The 21,576-nt window shown below is 50.3% G+C and overlaps 1 protein-coding gene across 8 annotated transcripts in view; it reads right to left on the reverse strand.

Moving 5' to 3' along the window:
* Positions 1–1,610: 1,610 nt before the first annotated feature.
* Positions 1,611–21,576, reverse strand: part of MAST3 (microtubule associated serine/threonine kinase 3) — a 55,968-nt gene continuing 36,002 nt past the window's right edge. For all 8 annotated transcript variants that reach the window (XM_082206235.1, XM_082206241.1, XM_082206239.1 and 5 more), the window contains 18 exons: positions 21,004–21,136; positions 19,676–19,746; positions 19,000–19,085; positions 18,143–18,351; positions 16,534–16,672; positions 16,236–16,368; positions 15,766–15,931; positions 12,964–13,065; positions 12,362–12,484; positions 11,934–12,043; positions 11,131–11,273; positions 10,093–10,340; positions 8,267–8,458; positions 7,157–7,383; positions 6,213–6,335; positions 5,884–6,020; positions 5,325–5,506; positions 1,611–4,252 (listed from right to left, as the gene is read on the reverse strand). In XM_082206235.1, the coding sequence (XP_082062361.1) occupies positions 3,420–4,252; positions 5,325–5,506; positions 5,884–6,020; positions 6,213–6,335; positions 7,157–7,383; positions 8,267–8,458; positions 10,093–10,340; positions 11,131–11,273; positions 11,934–12,043; positions 12,362–12,484; positions 12,964–13,065; positions 15,766–15,931; positions 16,236–16,368; positions 16,534–16,672; positions 18,143–18,351; positions 19,000–19,085; positions 19,676–19,746; positions 21,004–21,136 (3,357 nt within the window). In that variant the 3' untranslated portion in view covers positions 1,611–3,419. The remainder of the gene's footprint in view (positions 4,253–5,324; positions 5,507–5,883; positions 6,021–6,212; positions 6,336–7,156; positions 7,384–8,266; positions 8,459–10,092; positions 10,341–11,130; positions 11,274–11,933; positions 12,044–12,361; positions 12,485–12,963; positions 13,066–15,765; positions 15,932–16,235; positions 16,369–16,533; positions 16,673–18,142; positions 18,352–18,999; positions 19,086–19,675; positions 19,747–21,003; positions 21,137–21,576) is intronic.

A 21,576-nucleotide genomic window follows, 5' to 3' on the forward strand; every position in this document is an offset into this window, starting at 1 on the left:
CGAGAGCCCTCTAGGTTCCCTCGGACGACGGAAAGAGCCGAGCGGCGCCGACGAGCTACGGATCTTGCCGAGGCCTCAAAGCGAGTCCGCCCGGAAAAGGCCGAGCGCTTGCCGTGACGTCATCGAATGCTCAGCCCCCAGGAAAAGTTTTGGGGTTTATTTGAAGCCATTTGCTGATAGATATGAATTTTTATCTAATATGAAATTATATATAAAGTGACTATGATTGATACTTTGTATGTATAAAATAATGAATATATATGTGAATGAAATATGTATGTTTTATATGCACAATGTTTCTATACAATTTGTTTTGCTATATATATATAATCAAAAAGGAAAAATATATATAATCAAAAGGAATTCCTCTCTATAAGAAATAATAGGTGTAAAAATAAATTAATTCCTCTAAGCAGATATGGATTAACAAATAACGAGGGCATGAATGTATTTGGAACTCGATCAGTTGTTGTTATTATTATTAATAATAATAATAATAATAATAATATTCTGTACTTCCTATATAACGTCCTGAAATCACCGATGTGTCTTTATTTAATTTTTATCTAATATAAAATTATATATAAAGTGACTATGATTGATACTTTATATGTATAAAATAATGAATATACTGTATACGTGAATGAAATGTTATGCATGTGTTTTAGATGTACAATGTTGCTATACAATTTGTTTTGCTTTATATATATGTATAATAAATCAATCAAAAGGAATTCCTCTCTATAAGAAATAATAGGTGTAAAAATAAATTAATTCCTATAAGCAGATATGGATTAACAAATAAACAGGGGCATGTATATATTTGGAACTCGGTCAATTATTATTATTAATTTTATATACATATATATGTGTGTGTGTGTGTGAGAGAGAGAGAGAGAGAGAGAATTTTCACCTATGATCTTTTTCTTTTACTTCTTCCTTTTTTCTTTGTTCTTTTTTTCTGATATCTTTCATTTCATTCCTTTATTGTGAACAGCATTTTATAGAGGTATATAAATAACTGTAAATATGAAAAGAGACAAAATATTCTCTATTCTCCCCCCCCCCTTGGTTATATGTATTTTCTTTTTCTTTTATATTTTCTTTTGTTGTAAATATGTATGTTTTCTAATTTGTACTAAATAAAAAAACAATTATTATTATTATTAATAATAATATTCTGTACTTCCTATTTTGAAATCGCCGCTATTTTGGGGCTTTTTTGTTGTTCATTCTATTGCTTTGAACGCCTATTTTCTATTTGCCATTTTCTGCAAGGTTCCATTGGAGGCTTGCAAACCAACTTTGGGAATATAACCCCCTTAAATTATAAAGGGGCATAGAAATATAATGAAAATTAAGCGAATTGCCTCTTAATTGCATTTTCCCCAAAATCAGAAGCCCATTCTCCCAGTGGTCCGAAATATCATTTTGCATCATTTCTCCAAAATGTTCTCCTTAGCGACTCGGGTGCGAATCACCCCCTCCCCTTCCTCCCACCCCACAAAAAAATGCATTTTTTGGGGGGGTGTTTTCTCAACCCAGATCCCCATTTCACATCCTTCCCCCCAATCCATCTCGGAATAAAAAAAGACATCCATTTCTTCTGGTTCCATTCATAACTTACTTTATTTTCCTTCCCCAAAACGGGCTTCCAGAGACCGTTTTCCGTACAGCGAACCGAGGAGGGGGTTCCCCAACCCAACCCCCAAATTTCCAAATCCGAAAAACCATGTGCAAGAGCTGAGCAGCCCCCAAACTTTCTGCTGCCACCATAAAAAAAATCGCTAAGTTCCTCAAGGGTTAAATTCAGGGGAGCCCATTTCGCAGATGGGAAAGTTGAGGACGCCATAAGTAACCAGGGCAAAGTTTAATGGGGAAGCAGTTTGGGAAACCCGGATATATATCTATACCTTGTGGGGGCTTGTGGGGAAGGAGTCTGGGGTTCTCGGAAAAGGGGGGCAGCACCCCTCAAACGCAGCGTTGCCCCAGATCGGGAAAGCGAGCCAAGCTGCGTCTATTAATGAGGCTCTGTCCGAAATCGGCTTTGCTTCCAGAAATCTCCCTGCATGTGCGAATCCGTGCGAAATCCAAGGTTTTCTTGCTTCCAGGCCCCCAATTAAATTGCTTTTTTGCAGGAAGCAAATAAGGCCGATGAGGACTAGAAACTTGACATTTTGGGATTAAAAATGGCAGAGAAGGTCCCCCAAAAGACCCCTGCCTGCCAGGGTAATGCTCAATGGGTTCCCTCTCCTCCAGGAGGTCTAGAAACGTTATTAGTAACAGAGGGGCTGCGGCGCAGGGGGGAAATATCAGTTCTTCCTGCAGAAGGTCCCGGGTTCAATTCTTACCACTGGCATCTCCAGCTGGGAGATTGGTTGAGCGAAATCCTGCAGAGATGCTGCCGGCCAGGGTTGGGAATATTAGGGTAGAGCCAGATGCCAGCATGGCTTAACAGTCAGGAAAAGTGGGGTCCAACACCAGGAAATGACCCTGTTTGGGGCTGCTGCCCCTCGCGACGGGCACAGCGGACCCCCTCTTCCTTGGGCAACGCTCCCGGGGTTCCCCTTCTGACCACAGAGTGAACCCCAATTGCTGGGAACTGACCCACACATCTCCTCCCCATAGGCTCCCCACCCGATTCGGGGCGTTCCTTGCGGACGCCTCCCTTTCTCCCCCCAAGTCCGCCACCCGCCCCCATGCCGAGGGGCTGCAAAACTCGGCTCTAGGTGTGGGGACCGGGTGCGAATCCTAGACCCCGACGGGACTCCCAATGCAGGAATCGCAGCAGCGTTCCGGAGCCAGGGGCCACGCAACGAGGGTGGGGGTCCCCTGGCATCGGGGCGGAGCCTGGGGCCCGGACCGGAGGCGGCGGTATAGGGGAACGCGGGCGTCTTGGGGACCCGACTCCTGCGTTGGCGCGGGTTGGCCTGGATGACCTCACGGTGTCCCAAAGCTGGGATTCTGTAACTGAAGGGCTGGCAATCTCAAGGACAGAGCCCCAGATGTTTCCCCACTTCTTTTTAAATAGAAGAATGTGCCCATTTTTGTGCCCCTTCTTCATTCGGGGCTGTGCCCCCCAGATGTTTCCGACGCCAACCCCCCTCTGGCCCCAGATGTTGGGCCACCCTCTAGCAAGAGGCGTTTCCCCAATCCCAAAGAAAATTATCCCCCCAAACCCCCATTAAAATAGGCATGCCCTGTTATCTAGATGCCCACAACTGGCTCGCCGCTGCCCCCATGCCCAACTGCCCCCCAAAACACCCTGGGGGAGATTCCAGAGTTTGAGGTCCCCCCCTTCGCAGTCTGGTTTGAGAGACCCCCCCCATGCAGGATTCCTGGGTGCCATCGTGTGGGTCAAACAGCGGGCACCCTTTAGGGCAGGGAAAGGGGCACCGTCTTCCCTGCCCCCCGGAAGTTCACTGGTCTTCCTCGACGCCCCTCTGCCCGGGCGCAGAGTCCTCTTCCTGGCCCACAGCGGGCAGCCAGGCTCCGGAGGGCCTCTCGGGGGTGCCCAGCGCCCCCCACAACCGCCTCCTGGGGGGGCTGGGCGCCCCGCCGCTTGTCCTGCGCCCGGGGGGCGAGACGCTGGCGAACTCCACCGCCGTGGTGCCGTCTTCCTGCTCGATGTAGACGCGGGCTTCCAGCCGGGCCGGATAGGACCCCTGGCACTCCCACTCGGGGTCCCCCTGCACCGCGATGTGGGGCACCGGCGGGCGCCAGGGGGCACACTCCGCCTCGGGCTCGTCGAAGCTGACCTCCTGCACCGCCTCCTGCTTCTTGAACGAGTCCCGGCGTTCGGAGAGGTTCAGGTGGCGCATCACCACCACTTCGGAGTCGGTGCCAGGGCGGGCAAGGGGGCGCCGGGCGCCGGGATCTCCAGTGCCCGGCTCGCCCGTCGCCGCCTTCTGCCTGCCCGGCGGCTTCTTCTCGGGGATTTTCTCGGCCGACTGGACCCTCTGGAGCAGGGGCGAGCGGGCGCCGTCGGGGGCACGGGTGCCCGCGGGCGGCGAGAGCGCCTTGCCCGCCTTGGAGGGTGGCAGCGGCGAGGGGGACCTCTGCGGGGAGGGCGGGGCGGCGCAGGCCAGGGGCGAAGGCGGGATGCTGCTGGTGGACTTGCGGCGCCCGACTTTGTAGCGCCCGGAGGTGGCCAGTTTGGGCGCCAGGCCGTGGAGGGAGCTGGGGCGGATGTGGCCGGCCGGGGAGGGTGGCGTGCTGGGCGAGGGGGAGGTGGTCTGCGGGGAGGCGGGATCTGGCAAGGGGGGCACAAAAAGAGAGAGAGAGAGAGAGAGAGAGAGAGAGAGAGAGAGAGAGAAAGGGTGAGCAGGATTGAATCCATGGGGCTATCATATAATATATGGGTCATAATATAGATAGGAATAGGGATATGAAATTTACAGAGGAAATTCTGACCGGAAGCTAGGAATCCGGGTAGACTGCCTGTGCAGCTGGAGGTTCTATTATTATTATTATTATTATTATTATTATTATTATTATTATTATTATTAGAATTTATACACTGTTCAAAACCTCTATCTATCTATCTATCTATCTATCTATCTATCTATCTATCTATCGTCTATCTATCTATCTATCTATCTATCGTCTATCTATCTATCTATCTATCTATCATCCTATCTATCTATCTATCTATCTATCTATCTATCTATCTATCTATTCAAAATAAAAACCACATACGAAAATGATATATGAATGATATAAGCAAGTAAATCTCTCAATAATACGTTGGGCCATAGATATGGGTCATAATATAGATAGGAATAGGGATATGAAATTTACAGAGAAAATTCCAGCCGAAAGCTAGGAATCCAGGTAGACTGCCTGTGCAGCTGAAGGTATTATTATTATTATTATTATTATTATTATTATTATTATTATACTGCCCTATGCCCAGAGGCCTCAGGGCGGTACGCAGAACAGATCAACATTAAAAACCACCATCTATCTATCTATCTATCTATCTATCTATCTATCTATCTATCTAATTATCTATCTATAGATATAGATAGATAAAATAAAACCACATATAAAATAAAAACCACATATGAAAATGATATATTAATATATATTAATATTGATATATTAATGGTATGAGCACGTAAAATAGGAAAAGAGCTCAAATTTATTGCTTCCAACTGGCCCCCGACAGCTTTCGGGAATCCTCTTTCTGCATCCACCCTGTGGCGGTGAGTTCCACAGGCTAACCCGCTGCCGGATTCCCTCCTCGGTCTGCCCCGAACCTCCCAGCCGGGATATAGGGCGCAGCTGTGGGGCGGGTGGGAGGGAGAGGGGGTCCCCCTCACCTGGCGGGGGGTCCGGGGCGGGGCTGCGGCAGGGGGTGGGGGGTCCGGGCGAGAGGCTGTGGGTGGGCGAGGCGGGCAGGCTGTCTCCGGAGGAGAGGGAGTGGTGGAGCCCCGAGGAAAAGCTGTGGCTGGGGTGCAGGGCGGAGGTCTGCTTGGAGATCTTCTTGAAGAGCGATTTCCGCCTGCGGGGAGAAAGAGAGAGGGGCGAGAGGCAGGAAATCAGTCAGGAAATAATCGGAATAATAAGTAGCCGTCGCTCGAACTCGCTCCCAGGTAGACTGGGCCTGTCCATGGAGGCTCCACCTAGGAGTCTTAAGAAGGGCCTGGCCCCACAGCAGGCTATGGGGTGCCCCATAGGCAAGAAAAACCCCAAGCCGGACCCGAGAGCAGTATAGAAATTCAGGAAATAATCGGAATAATAGACTGGGCCTGTCTGTGGAGGCTCAGTCTAGGACTCCTAAGAAACTAAGAAGGGACTGGCCCCACAGCAGGCTATGGGGTGCCCCATAGGCAAGGAAAAAAACCCCGAGCGCGGGAGCCGGGTTCGAGTCTCGCCCACCTGTCCTGGCTCTCCCTCCGGCGGCTCTTCTTGCTCCTCCTGGCCATCCGGGTCCTGGAGCTGTTTTTCCGCGCGGGGCCCACCTTGATGCTCGTGTTCTCCAGCGCCGTGGTGCGCAGTGCCACCTTGTTCCCGCTCTGCAAGGATGGAGGGAAGGGAGAGGGTTCGGGTGGGTGAGCTGCTGCTGCCGGCCCGGGTAGGCAGTATGTGGCCCCCCAGCCCACCTTGTTCCCGCTCTGCAAGGATGGAGGGAGAGAGAGAGGGTTCGGGTGGGTGAGCTGCTGCTGCCGGCCCAGGTAGGCAGTATGTGGCCCCTCCAGCCCACCTACCTTCAGCAGAAGTTCCACCACGTCCATGTGGACCAGACCCAGGACTGACTCTCCGTTGACGTGGGTGATGAGGTCTCCGGCCCGCAAACCTGCCTCCTGAGCAGGACTGCTCTCCTCAACGCTCTGCAAGCCAAAGCAGGCCATGTTTAGAGCCGGGTGGGACCCCCAGTGGTCATCCATCCCAACCCCGCTCTTCGTCCGGAACCTGCTTAGAATCCTAGAATCCTAGAGTTGGAAGAGACCACAAGGGCCATCGAGTCCAACCCCCTGCCAAGCAGGAAACACCATCAGAGCACTCCTGACATATGGTTGTCAAGCCTCTGCTTAAAGACCTCCAAAGGAGGAGACTCCACCACACTCCTTGGCAGCAAATTCCACTGTCAAACAGCTCTTATTGTCAGGAAGTTCTTCCTAGTGTTTAGGTGGAATCTTCTTTCTTGTAGTTTGGATCCATTGCTCCGTGTCCGCTTCTCCGGAGCAGCAGAAAACAACCTTTCTCCCTCCTCTATGTGACATCCTTTTATATATTTGAACATGGCTATCCTATCACCCCTTAACCTCCTCTTCTCCAGGCTAAACATGCCCAGCTCCCTTAGCCGTTCCTCATAAGGCATCGTTTCCAGGCCTTTGACCATTTTGGTTGCCCTCCTCTGGACACGTTCCAGTTTGTCAGTGTCCTTCTTGAACTGTGGTGCCCAGAACTGGACACAGTACTCCAGGTGTGGTCTGACCAGAGCAGAATACAGTGGCACTATTACTTCCCTTGATCTAGATGCTATACTCCTATTGATGCAGCCCAGAATTGCATTGGAAGGGCTGCCAGCCAGTGCAGGCAACACTAAAAAATCCGAAATCTGGATGCCTTTCTTTTTAATGGAAAGGCTATAATTCCAGCACCTTGAGGACTAGCGCCTTGATGTTCTTTCGAACCCCCCGTTCCTCACCCAGACCATGTGATGGACGGCGTAGACGTCGCTGTCGCCCATGTAGACCCGGATGGCGCGCAGGGTGAAGCCGTACTTCTTGCCCGAGCTGTGGATGACGATGGGGGGGCGCAGGCCCTGGCCCCCCAGCAGTGGGTCGCGGCTGGGGGAGGAGTCCCGGGAGGAGGGGTTGGAGGAGAGGGAGCGGGGAGAGATGGGGCTCACCAGGGCGGCGCCCCCAAAGTCATCTGGAAGGAAAAGAGGAGAGGCGGTTAGGGGGTGCCCCACTCTTTTCGGGGGGGAATTAAGAGCCCCATAAGCAAGGAGCCCCCTAGGCAGGAGCCAAGAGCAGTATAGAAATTCAGGAAATAATCGGAATAGCCGTCACTCGAACTCGCTCCCAGGTAGACTGGCTCAGTCTAGGACTCCTAAGAAGCTAAGAAGGGACTGGCCCCATAGCAGGCTATAGGGTGCCCCATAGGCAAGGGAAAAAAACCCCAAACAGGAGTCAAGAGCAGTATAGAAATTCAGGAAATAATCGGAATAGCCGTCACTCGAACTCGCTCCCAGGTAGACTGGCTCAGTCTAGGACTCCTAAGAAGCTAAGAAGGGACTGGCCCCATAGCAGGCTATAGGGTGCCCCATAGGCAAGGGAAAAAAACCCCAAACAGGAGTCAAGAGCAGTATAGAAATTCAGGAAATAATCGGAATAGCCGTCTCTTGAACTCGCTCCCAGGTAGACTGGGCCTGTCCGTGGAGGCTCCACCTAGGACCCCTAAGAAGCTAAGAAGGGACTGGCCCCACAGCAGGCTATGGGGTGCCCCACAGGCAAGGGAAAAAACCCCCCAGCAGGACCCAAGAGCAGCAGCCGTCACCCGAACTCGCTCCCAGGTCGACTGCTCCTATCCATGGAGGCTCCGCCGAGGAGCCCGAAGAAACGGAGGAGGGCCAAAGAGGGGCCCCCATCTAAGCCCAGCGTCCCCACCGCCTGCCCCATAGGCAAGAAGCCCCCCATGCCAAACCCAGCCTTGCTCTTAGGTAGACTGGCTCCCTCTAGGGAGGCTTTGCTAATAATAATAATAATAATAATAATAATCCCGGAAAGGGGTCCGGGTCCGGCCCCCCACCGACCTGCCCCGATGATGAGCGAGAGGGCGGAGACGGAGGCCGACTTGGGCACCCGGGGGGTCCTCGGCTTCCCAGGCGCTTCCTTGGGGCTGCCCCCCCGGCCTCGCCCCCCGGCCTCGCCCTCCAGTGGCAGGGAGTTCTTTGTGCCCGTGCTGTTGCTCCGCAGACGGATCCGGCTCAGGCTGGACAGGTCAGCTGCAAGGAGAGAATTTATTTTTTTTGGGGGGTGGAAGGAATCCAGTTTGACCCCCCAAGAAACCAAAAAGCGCCCCATTGCAGAAACCCACGGCGGCCGCCTTTTTCCTCTGCCCTCCCACCAACCTTTCCTCTGCTGTGGCGACAGCAGGACTGGAAGCGACTTGGGGCAGAGACCCGGTTTTTTGGATCCTAGGAAGGATCTGGAAGGATTTCCGAAAATATGGAACGTATTTTCCGTACAACAGATGCAAGAAACGCGTCTTTTAAGGAACTAGAACGGAGTCTGATTTCTTGGATTGCTGTTTCAATAATAATAATAATAATAATAATAATAATAATAATATTTTTTATTTAGACCCCGCCCTCCCCAGCCAAGGCCGGGCTATTGATAATATTGATAATATCGCCATAATAATTTTGTGCAACCCATAATATGACATTCGTGGCAAATGCGTTTCCTAGCTGAATTGTCTTTCTGCGGTTTGGTTTAGCTTTTAATGTTTGATGTATTACAGTATTTTAATATATTTTTTGGAAGCCGCCCTGAGTGGCTGGGGAAGCCCAGCAAGATGGGCGGGGTATAAATAATAAACTATTATTATTATTATTATTATTATTATTATGGCTTCCCCAAAGTGGCTGTTTCCCCAAAGCCAGATGGACGAAGTAATAATTAACAATTAATTAACAATTAAGAATTAATCACATTTTAGAGGCTGCAACTGCTTTGCTGGTGATTTGGCAATGTTTCGCAAACCACCTTGCGTATATTAATATAGAAAAGCAGAATAGAAATTAAAAATGAAATTAGATGAATGGTGCCTGGAGACCTGCTGCTGCCAGTCCGTGTTGACAGCAAGCAGCTCAGCTGGTCAAGTAAACCATGAGGACTACAAACTTAGCTGCTTTTTAACAGCCCACTGCCAGAGCTGCTATTAAAAGACCCTTTTGCTGCAAATTCTGCGTGGCGAACAGCAATATGGAAAAGGCAGGATGCAAATTAAAAATTAAATTAAATTAAATTTAAATGAAATGTAAAATTAAATTAAATTTAAATGAAATGTAAAATTAAATTAAATTAAAATCAAATGAAATTAAATGTAAAATTAAATGAAATGAAATTAAAATTAAATGAAATTAAATGTAAAAATAAATGAAATTAAATTTAAATTAAATGTAAAATTAAATTAAATTAAACATAAATTAAATGTGAAATTAAATTAAATTAAACATAAATTAAATGTGAAATTAAATTAAATTAAACATAAATTAAATGTGAAATTAAATTAAATATAAATTAAATGTGAAATTAAATTAAATATAAATTAAATGTGAAGTTAAATTAAATTAAACATAAATTAAATGTGAAATTAAATGAAATTGAACATAAATTAAATGTGAAATTAAATGAAATTGAACATAAATTAAATGTGAAATTAAATTAAATTAAATGTGCCTGGAGAGCAGCTGCTGCCGGTCCGTGTTGACAGCAAGGAGCTCGACGGATCAAGCAAACAAGCCGCTTCCCTGCTTAATTCAGCCCCCGTTTTTATTTTATTTCCAGGCCATGAGGACTAGCACCTTGGCTGCTTTTTGACCAGCCCAGTGCCAGGTTGTTTTCACCCGCCTACCTGCCAGCCCAGCGGCTTTGGCGGGGGTCTTGGTGCCGGCCGGCCCCTCGGGGTCGCCCCCCACCACGAAGAGGGGGCGCTCCCTCTTGGGGGGCGCCCGGCAGGGGCTCTCGTCTTCGGAGGAGAAGGCGAACCTGGGCATGGCCTCCAGGCTGCAGGTGGCGCTCAGGGCGGGGGGGCCCCCGCGGGCACCGCACTCCTGGCGGAAGGAGAGGGCCGTCGAGCCGCAGGAGGTCCAGGCGCGGAGTCTGGGGGGAGAGGAGGGAGAAGGGGGTCAATGTGGGGCGGGTGACGCGCCAACCCCGCAGGGGAGGGAGAAGGGCCCCCCCAGGTGCCAACCCCCGAGTCCTGGGCGTTGCGTTTAGGTGGCACAATGGAGTATTCTCCCAAGGGTGCAGCTTTAGGGTGACCATGTTTCGAAAACCCGGGCACCAAAGTTGCAAATGACACAAAAAACTGGGCACCAAAGTTGCAAATAACAGAAAAACCTGGGCACCAAAGTTGCAAATAATACCAAAAAACTGGGCATGGAAGTTGCAAATGACACAAAAAACTGGGCACCAAAGTTGCAAATAATACAAAAAACTGGGCATAGAAGTTGCAAATAATACAAAAAACTGGGCATGGAAGTTGCAAATAATACAAAAAACTGGGCATGGAAGTTGCAAATAATACAAAAAACTGGGCATGGAAGTTGCAAATAATACAAAAAACTGGGCATGGAAGTTGCAAATAATACAAAAAACTGGGCATGGAAGTTGCAAATAATACAAAAAACTGGGCATGGAAGTTGCAAATAATACAAAAAACTGGGCATAGAAGTTGCAAATAATACAAAAAACTGGGCATAGAAGTTGCAAATAATACAAAAAACTGGGCATGGAAGTTGCAAATGACACAAAAACCCGGGCACCAAAGTTGCAAATAAGTTTCGGAGCTGCTTTTAAGGAACGTATGGCAACCTGCTTTTAGCGGCGCCAAAGTGCCCTCTCCCCGGGGCGCCCCGTGCCCGGCCGTGCCCCCCCCCCCGGTGCCCACCTGGTCTCGGGGGCCGGCGGTTGGCCCTTCTCCTCGTCCCAGCGCTCTCCACGTTCCTCCTTCTCGGCGCGGCTTTGCTCCGGAGACGGCGAGGCGCCCAGGGAGGAAGAGGCGTGGGCCAGGTGTTCGGAGCTGCTGTACACCTGCGAGGGGCAGAGATGAAAATGGGCACCTGCGGGGGCACCGTGTGGGAAATAAGAAAACCCACAGCCCCCTCCGGGCGCTCTCAGGTAGACTGCCTTGGTCCAGGGGGGCTCGAGAAGGAAGCCCCCCAAGTGGGGGGCTGAGCCAAATTCTCCTCCTGCTCTGGGTTTTTAAAAATATATATAATTTTTATTACATTTATTTTATTTTATTTTATTTTATTACATTTATTTTATGACATTTTCCATACTTAAGCCAGTGCCAGAAAGAGAGAGAGACCCCCGGCTTTTTGTCGAGACCCCAGTTCGAATCGCGCAGGGTTTCGGGCGACGAAACGGTCCTTTTCCTTTCTGTAATTTTAATTTTTCTGCTTAATCATTTATCCATCCTTCAGCTATCAAACAGAGGGCTGCCAGAAAAAGAGAGAGAGACCCCCGACTTTTCGGCAGGACCCTGGTTCGAATTGCGCATGGTTTTATTTATTTTATTTATTTTGTAGTATGTATGTGGTGTTCTTATATTTTTTTGTCTGTGTCTTTCTTTCTTTTATAATGTGTATTGTTAAAACTTAATAAAAAAATTCATAAAAATATATATATAATACTTTGGAAAAAAAAATTGGGGAAAAAGAAACCGTAACCAAGGCGAAATTTCCAGACCTTGCTGAACCGGTGAGAGCAGGAGGAGAACTGCCGGATCTCCAGGGACGACTCCTCGTCGTTGGTCTCCTCGTCTTCGGACCCCAGGTGGCGATAGCGCTCCGAGCGAGCTGGGGGGGGGAGCAGGAAATGACGTCAGGGTTGGGGGGGGGGAGAAGAGGCCGGGGGTCCCGTCCCCCCCATGAAAAAGAAGGGTGCGCCTGCCCTGCAAAACCAACACCCAGCCGGAGGCATATGGAGAAGCGTCAAATTGTGGATCGGAAAGGGACACCCGTGGGTCATCCAAACCAACCCGAAATCTCTCCCCCTCCCACCCCCGATAATTTTTATTAATTTTCCAAATGGAAGGCCATTTCGGACATTTTCCCGCTTGCGCCTCCAAGCAGCCGCCTGGCTTTCTGGCTCCTGCTCCTCCCGCTAGGCCTTACTGTCGAAGTAGCTGGTGTCGTCCTCGGCTTCCAGCTGGGGGATGAACTCGGCCTTCTGGCGCAGGAGCCCGTTCCAGTCCAGGGTGCGGAAAAAGGGGTTCTGCTTCACCTCGTGCGCCCCTCCTGGCGGGGGGGACAGGAGGGCGTCAGGATCGGGGCCCCAAGTGGCCCCCTCTTAAGTCCAGGGGGCCACCAGTGAGAAGCACCCAAGAGCAGCCCCCTCTTCCAGCGCTTTTCCAGACACTGGGCTAAGGTAGATTGCGCCTGTCCCTGGAGGTTCGCTTTTTGAGAAGAGCCCTGAAACGGTTGGATCAAGCGCAGTCTAGTCCCGCCTCCTCTCCTTCCGGTGACCAACCAGACGCTGAGCACGACAGCAGTGGTTGGAATTATTCAGAGGCATTTCCTGCCCCCAGTGGAAGGCAGTTCCACAGGTTAACCGGGCGCTAATCAAAGGAGGAGGCCTTTCTTCGCCTGCTCTGAATCTCCCAACCTCCACCCCCTCCATTGCTTTTCCTGCAAGTAAATTTATGCCCCTCTCCCCATCTATTGAGAGGCGGCACGGCCTAATGGTTAGAGAGCTGCCCCAGGACAAAACCCTTTACCTGTGCCCAGGCGTTCCAAAGGGCAGTGCCTCAAGAGCTGGGTGATCAGGTCCTGGGCGTCGGGGGGGAGAGCCTCGTCCCCCTCCGGCCAAATGATTTCGTCTGGAACGAAGAAAGCGGAAGAAAAAGAATAATAAGAATATCTTTATTGTCTTTGCCCCCTTTGGGGACAACGAAATTACTTGACTGCTCCATAAAAACACTAATTAAACAATACAAGGGAGATTAGATGACTTTCAAAGTCCGGGCTTCCCATTCAGGGCCGAGATCGCTCTGGAGAAGAAGCTGTTCTTAAGACGGCTCGTTCTTGTCTTCATCGTCCTGTATCTCCGTCCCGACGGCAGGAGCTCAAAGAGACAGTGACCAGGATGCGATGGATCTTTTACTACATCCAGTGCCTTCCTATGGCACCTTGTGGCATAAATCTGCTCTAAGGTGGAGAGTGGGCAGCCAACAATCCCCTCTGCTGCCTTAACAACTCTGCACAACTCCAACCTGTCCTGGGCAGTACAGCTTCCGTACCACACACATAAGCCATAAGTGAGCACGCTCTCAATGGCACAGGGATAGAAGGCAAGCAGCAGTTTCTGCGGAAGATCATCATGCGAAATTCATTATGCAGAATTCATCCTGCGAAAGGCTGGGCTGGATGAATCCCTAGCCGGAATTAAGATCGCCGGAAGAAATATCAACAACCTCAGATATGCAGATGACACAACCTTGATGGCAGAAAGTGAGGAGGAATTAAAGAACCCTTTAATGAGGGTGAAAGAGGAGAGCGCAAAATATGGTCTGAAGCTCAACATCAAAAAAACGAAGATCATGGCCACTGGTCCCATCACCTCCTGGCAAATAGATGGGGAAGAAATGGAGGCAGTGAGAGATTTTACTTTCTTGGGCTCCATGATCAGTGCAGATGGTGACAGCAGTCACGAAATTAAAAGACGCCTGCTCCTTGGGAGAAAGGCGATGGCAAACCTAGACAGCATCTTAAAAAGCAGAGACATCTCCTTGCCAGCAAAGGTCCGTATAGTTCAAGCTCTGGTTTTCCCAGTAGTGATGTATGGAAGTGAGAGCTGGACCATCAAGAAGGCTGATGGCCAAAGAATGGATGCTTTTGAATTCTGGTGCTGGAGGAGACTCTTGAGAGTCCCATGGACTGCAAGAAGATCCAACCTCTCCATTCTTCAGGAAATCAGCCCTGAGTGCTCACTGGAAGGACAGATCCTGAAGCTGAGGCTCCAAGACTTTGGCCACCTCAGGAGAAGAGAAGACTCCCTGGAAAAGACCCTGATGTTGGGAAAGATGGAGGGCGCAAGGAGAAGGGGACGACGGAGGACGAGATGGTGGGACAGTGTTCTCGAAGAGACCAGCATGAGTTTGACCAAAGTGTGGGAGGCAGTGGAAGACAGGAGGGCCTGGCGTGCTCTGGTCCAGGGGGTCAAGAAGAGGCGGACACGACTAAACAACAACAATATAAGAGAGAGAGAGGGATGAGCTTTGGGGGTCCCTCCCTTCTAGGATCCTGCGGAACTTCAGATGATGCAAAGCTTCCTCTCTCTCCTGGCAGTTTTCCGAAGCTTGGGGGGCGATAAAAAGGGGGCAGAGAACAGACCCCATAATTGAGCTTCTCCCCCCTTGGCGGCGTCACACGCCGAGGGTCAGAAGGGGAGCTTTTGTCTCGCCCTGAAAGGACCTTTTGTTCGGGTGGCGCAGAAGAGGCAGCGCTCTGGCCGGCAGCTGCGGCGGCGGTTGACCCCGATTCCACCAGAGATGGGGGGCTCCGCTCTGCGTTTGGATGCAGAAAAGCTCAGAAAAGCCCGTCGCAAACCCCCTCCGAAAATTATAAATACACCGCTAGGTGAATGCAGATAGACTGTCACTGGAGCTGGAGGAGAAAAACTTTGCACAAACTGATGAAATATGCCAAAATGGCGAAGTTCACTGAAAGAGACAAAGACAATAGAGATTTTAAAAAAGAATTTATGTTGCATTTACGGAACTAATGAAAAGAAACGGACTTCACTTTTATTGTGAAATTAATGTTGTCTTGTCTTTTCCTCTTTTGATTTTTTTTACTTTGTTATTTCTTTATTTATTTTTCTTTTCCTCGTCTTTGTTCCTTTATAAATTTTCTATTTCTTCGTATGTAAAGAGATAGCATACAATGATAGATATGTACGTTTTTAATCGATAAAGAACAATATAAAGAGAAAGGAAGAAAAGAAATGGACTCGCTGGTAGGTTTTGAGTAAATCCTTACAATTAACAAAATTAACTTAGAAAAGCTACAAAGATGAGGTTAAAATGACAAGAATAGAATTTAATGTTTAAGAACGTAGTTTTAAAGTCTAGTTTTACAAGCAGGCCACATGTATATGTAAAAAAAACCCTGGAAGGGGAAGTTGAAGTCATTTCCTTATTATTTGTTATGATGCAATTGTAATAAAAATGGAGAAAATAATAAAAATTATTTTTTTTTTAAAAAAAAAGCTTATGCTGTACTCACAGTGGCCAACGAGATGCCCTTTAAGGAGGACTCGAACGCGAGACCTGTGCCTGGCAGGGGGGGTTGGACTAGATGACCGTCGGGGGTCCCACCTATATTACCAATAGCTCACTTGATAGAGTTTATTGGGCCTGGCGGAGGGCCAGAGGGATATGCCCAGCTTCAGAATAGGTGGAGCATGAGACTCGAACTCAGGGCTGCGGCTTTGATCCCCCCGAAAAGGTGGGGGTGGGCTGGATGACCTTTGGGGGCCCCCTTCCCGAATTCTCCGCCCCGGGGTGAGAAGCACCTACCGCTGATCACCTGCCCGAAGAGCTCTTCCGGGGTGTCTCCGAAAAAGGGGACGCAGCCCACCAGGAACTCGTAGAGGACGATGCCCATGGCCCACCAGTCGACCGGCTTCCCATAGCCCTGGTTCAGGATCACCTCTGGGGCGATGTACTCGGGGGTCCCGCACACCTGGAAGGGGGGATTCGGGGGCGGTCAGGGTGCCCCCCATGGGGAGGGGACCCCTGTCCTGCCGACAAGGGAAGGGGGCGCATATCCCCTCATGGGGCTCTGCGTCTCCCCCCTCAGAGACCCGCCCCCAAAATGTGTGGGTCCCGGCACCCCCCACAAGCCCTCCCCGGAGACCCTATTCCTCCTGGCAAAGGACCCCCCAAATGTGGGTCCCGGCGCCCCCCCCAAGCCCTCCCCAGAGACCCTACTCCTCCTGGCAAACGGCCCCCCAAATGTGGGTCCTGGCGCCCCCCTAAGCCCTCACCTGCTTGTCAACGAATTCCCGGGTGTCCTTTTCGATGTGTCCCTCGTACAAGTTGGTGGCCATGTTCATCAACCCGATTTTGGAGAGTCCGAAATCCGTCAGCTTGATGTGCCCCATGGAGGTGATGAGGAGGCTATGGGGTGAGGTGGGGGGCAGAGGGGGGGAGACAGATCTCGGTTAGGGGGGCCGCTGGTCCTGTTAGCTAGGGCTGATGGGAGTTGTAGTCCCAAAACAGCTGGAGGGCCGAGTTTGGCCCTGCCTGCCTTAGACAGAAGCCCCCCTGTCGGCCGGCCCTTACTTGTCCGGCTTGAGGTCGCGGTGGACGATGCCGTAGTTGTGCAGGTACTCCAAGGCCAGGACCGTCTCGGCAAAATACATCCTGGCCATGTCCACCGGAAGGGGACCCATGTTCTTCAAGAGGGTGGCACAGTCCCCACCTAAGGGAGACAGAGGGGCGGTGAGAGACCCCTGGTGTGGGAACGGGGGCCAGATCCCTCCCCAATCCTGCCAGTCCCGTGCCGGGTGCTTGAACCCTCGCCGGCGGAACCGGGATCCCCGGATCTCAAGAGCTGGAAGGGAACCCATGGGGTCATCCAGCGCAACCCACCGTGATGCAGGAATCTAAATTTTTGGGGGGAATCCCTGCCCCCTTGCTTCCTTTAAGCGCACCCCCCTGCGCTATAAAAAGTTGGAATAGTGGTTTGCACAACCCATAATAATAATAATAGTTTATTATTTATACCCCGCCCATCTGGCTGGGCTTCCCCAGCCACTCTGGGCGGCTTCCAAAAAATATATATTAAAATACTGTAATACATCAAACATTAAAAGCTTCCCTAAACAGGGAACTCACAAAGGGAAGAAAATAAAACCCAAAGCACATCTGGCGGTGCTTTAATTCAAAACCCAGGTCAAACCCGTCCAATTAATTCAACCTAATTGGTGAACTTAATGCAATGATACCCAGTTTTTTTGGTCATACACACCCAGTAATCTCACCCCCAAATACAGTCCGCTCTGACCGGCAGAGCCTCTCCACGTCCCGGGCAAAAAAATACAATGAGGAAATAATAATTAAAAATTTAATCGTCCTGCTCCCGGTCTTATTATAAAACCGTTCGTGGCTGGATTGGAACCCGGGACCTTGGCACATGCAAAGCAAGGGTCTTGCAACTGAGCGATGGTGGGTCCTACTTGTATCGCCCCCCCCAAAAAAAAATATACAAATGCAAAGCCGGTCGCCCAGACCCCAGGGGAGGATATGTAGTTAAGCCCATTATTATTATTATTATTATTATTATTATTATTATTATTATTATTATTATTACTCTGCCCATCTGGCTGGGTTTTCCCAGCCATTCTGGGCAGCTCCCAACAAAATATTAAAAACACGAACGGACATTAAAAACTCCCCTAAACAGGTTGAATTTCCCCCCTTTGCACTGCAGAAGGTCGCATATTTTTTCCCCACATCTGGGAGAAGGAAAACTTTGAGCCTAAATAAGACATCCCCTAACTCGGCCCTCCAGATGTTCTGGGACTACAACTCCCACCAGCTCTAGCTAGCAGGACTGGCGGTCAGGGATGATGGGAGTTGTAGTCCCAAAACATCTGGAGGGCCAAGTGTGGCCACCACTGCTCTAGATCAGGCAGAGCTAAACTCGGTCCTCCAGCTGTTTTGGGACTACAACTCCCACCATCCCTAGCTAACAGGACCGGCAGTCAGGGATGATGGGATTTGTAGTCCCAAAACATCTGTCCTAAACCTTGCAGAATAACTTTGGGAGAGGAAAAGGAGTTTAACCCCAAGGCGGTTGGATCGCACGCGGTATGACTCTTCTTCCGGCGGCCCGGCGGCTGCAGGACGTACTTTTCCGGGTCGGCGCCTGGCGCTACGACTCCCTCACCTTCGACGTACTCCATGACCATGCAGAGGTGGCGCCGGGTCTCGAAGGAGCAGAACATGCTGACCACAAAGGGGTTTTCGGCGAAGGTCAGGATGTCCCGCTCCACGAAGACCTGCTGGATCTGGTTGCGGAGAACCAGGTTCTGTTTATTAATCTTCTTGATGGCAAAGCGCTGGCGGGTCTCTTTGTGGCGGACGAGGTAGACGGCCCTAGTGGGCAGAGCGGAGAGAGAGAGAGATGGGAGGAGGAAGAAGAACGGACGGCGAAATCGGCATTTAATGGGGTGGATTCACCGAATCGGTGCTTTTTTTCTTTTTTAAAAAAAGGAATAATATTTAGGGGTGCTCTAATTTTGACTCGTTTTATCGATCAAATCGGGGGAAATAAATACAGTAAGTGGACAAAAGGAGGAAGATTCACATCAGGCGAGCAAAAAACAGATTGTATAAATTTAATTTTTGCACACGTATATAAGATGATTAGTACACGATTGTTTTCGTCTTGGTATATTGTGTGTTATTTCTGAATTTCAATAAAGTACTTAAACTGGACAGGGGGGTTGTTTAGGCGAGACAAAACAGGGGTGGGAAGCGTTTGGCCTTCGGTAGGCCAGGCGGGGAGAGAAAGGGACCAGATCCGAAGGCGAGTGGGGAATTGGAGCCGTTCTACGACACCCCTGCAAGGCAGCCCAGCCCGAGGCAGAGCGAGTGGCCAGAGCCGAGATTCGAACCCGGACCACGGCTCTCGCTGCGGCTCCCCCACCCAGATGACCCAGAAAAATGTCTCCAACAATATCCCATTATAGGCACCTGATTGTGAAACGGAAAACATTAAAGGGAAATAAAAGAAACCCTCACCCGTAGGCTCCGTTGCTGATCAGCTTGACGGTTTCGAAATCGCTCTCGCACGGGTTCCTTCGAGGAACGGCAGAAGGAGGGCGGCTCTGAGAGGAAGGAGAAGAGGAGGGCAAGGCATTAGGATTCATTTGACGGCCTTTATACATTTAAAAATATGTGTGTGTGCGTATATACAGTGGGGGCTGCGTGACGACAGCCTTACCTTTCCATGTATATAGTAGAGATACATATATCTCCCCTATATAAAGGGAAACGTAAGGTTGTCGTCACGCAGCCCCCACTGTAGTGACGCATCACCATTGTCTGAGTTTTCAGACAAATACACAGCCCTTTTTCTTTTAAACAAATATTCTTGTGTGTACGATAAAAAGATATTTATTCTATTCTTCTTATTCTATTTATTTTATTCTTTCAGCCCTAAACCCACAAGTCTCGGTTCACAACATAACATTAATATATCTCTTATTTCCTATACCCAACCCTGGAACCGGGTCAAGGCTGCCCGCCCACCTCCAAACCCGTTTAAGACAGGCTTTTCATCTCAAGGTCTTGGGTTCGAGTTCCACCTTGGGGAAAAGATTGCGGGGGGTTGGACTGGATGACCCTCGTGGTCCCTTCTGATGCTGTAGAATCCTACGGTTCTACGGTATCAGTGGGGGGAGAGGGCTGGTCTCACCTCGGAGAAGTCGCCCGGGTGCTCTGATCCCGACAGAGAGCCGCAGTCTACCTGATCGAGTTGAACAATTTCTGGAGGGGAAGAGAGAAAGGAACAGGAATCAACCCTCTGTCTCCCCCCTCAAATAAATTTCAGGGAAGCTGCGAAGTGGACAGATCCTCGGGTAGGGCATGGGATCCTCGATCGCAGGGTGGTGGGTTCGAGTTCCGCCTTGGGCCTTGGCAGCGGGTTGGACTGGATGACCCCCAGCGCCCCTTACGAATGAGGAGAGAAGTTAGAAGAAAAGGAGGAGCGGAAAACTGCTCCAGCTAAGGAGAAGATACTAAGGCAAACAAGAGGGAAAGGAAGCAACTGATCAGGAAGTGATTGGGAGGGAGATAAGGGAGGCTAGCGATAAAGGAGGCTGCCTGGGAGAAGGAGGTAAAAGCCCCTGGATCCTCAGGATTTTTGCACTGGGTCAGCCCAAATTCACCATCAGATCCCATAGCATGTCCATGGCTACAGCCTGCACCAGAAAAACCACGCACCCACTGTTTCGTGGGGCCACAATGGCGCAAAAACGTGGTTGCAAAGCACGGATCCACATGGATCCTCAGGTTTTTTGCATTAAAGGTAAAGGGACCCCTGACCGTTAGGTCCAGTCGTGACCGACTCTGGGGTTGCGGCGCTCATCTCGCTTTATTGGCCAAGGGAGCCGGCGTACAGCTTCCGGGTCATGTGGCCAGCAGGACTAAGCCGCTTCTGGCGAACCAGAGCAGCGTACGGAAATGCCATTTACCTTCCCGCCAGAGCGGTACCTATTGATCTACTTGCACTTGACGTGCTTTCGAACTGCTAGGTTGGCAGGAGCAGGGACCGAGCAACGGGAGCTCACCCCGTCATTGCGGGGATTCGAACCGCCGACCTTCTGATCGGCAAGTCCTAGGCTCTGTGGTTTAACCCACAGCGCCACCCGCGTCCCTCTTGAGATACCTATTAGGTCCATAAATGACCATATAGCACAGGAATCCCCAAACTTGACTCTCCAGATGTTTTGGGACTACAACTCCCATCATCCCTCGCTAACAGGACCAGAGGTCAGGGATGATGGGAGATGTAGTCCCAAAACATCTGGAGGGCCGAATTTGCCTATGCCTGATATAGCATCTATTCAACACGAAAAACAGCAGCAATTTGTTGTGGACAAAGGACAGCTGGACATAGAAAGGGCCCCGTTACCTTCAGGAGCTGAGGGCCGTATCAAACCGAAATCCGGCCCTGGAGAGTTCCCACCTCACCCCCCACCTTCCATCTGAAAATCGAGGTCCCCGTCCACCCCAAATCCTCACCCTCCAGGGGGTCTTTGGCCAAACCAAGCTGGCTGATGATATATCTTGGAATATCGGTCTTGATCCCCTGGCCAACTTTGGCGTGTCCTTCGGCCGCTTCCAAGAGGTGGTAGAACTCTTCCGGGTCGAATTCCTGCCAAAAAAAGGAGGAGAGGGAAGAAGGGAATGAGGAAGGGAGAGAAAGGAGGTTTGGGTTGGGTGTCCATCAATATGCAGATGACACCCAGCTCTACCTCTCTTTCAAATCAGAACCAGTGAAGGCGGTGAAGGTCTGGTGTGAGTGTTTGGAGGTTTGGAGGATGGCGGCTAACAGATTGAGGTTGAATCCTGACAAGACAGAAGGACTGTTTTGGGGGGACAGGGGGCAGGTGGGTGTGGGGGACTCCCTGGTCCTGAATTGGGCGACTGTGCCCCCGAAGGACCAGGTGCGCAGCCTGGGGGTCATTCTGGACTCCCAGCTGTCCATGGAGGCACAGGTCAGTTCTGTGTCCAGGGCAGCTCCATTTGGGACGCAGGATGAGACCCTCCCTGCCCGCCGACTGGCCGGAGTGGTGCATGCTCTGGTTATCTCCC

The sequence above is a fragment of the Podarcis vaucheri genome, assembly GCF_965113315.1.
Source record: "Podarcis vaucheri genome assembly, chromosome: 18".
In the NCBI taxonomy this organism is placed as follows: domain Eukaryota; kingdom Metazoa; phylum Chordata; class Lepidosauria; order Squamata; family Lacertidae; genus Podarcis; species Podarcis vaucheri.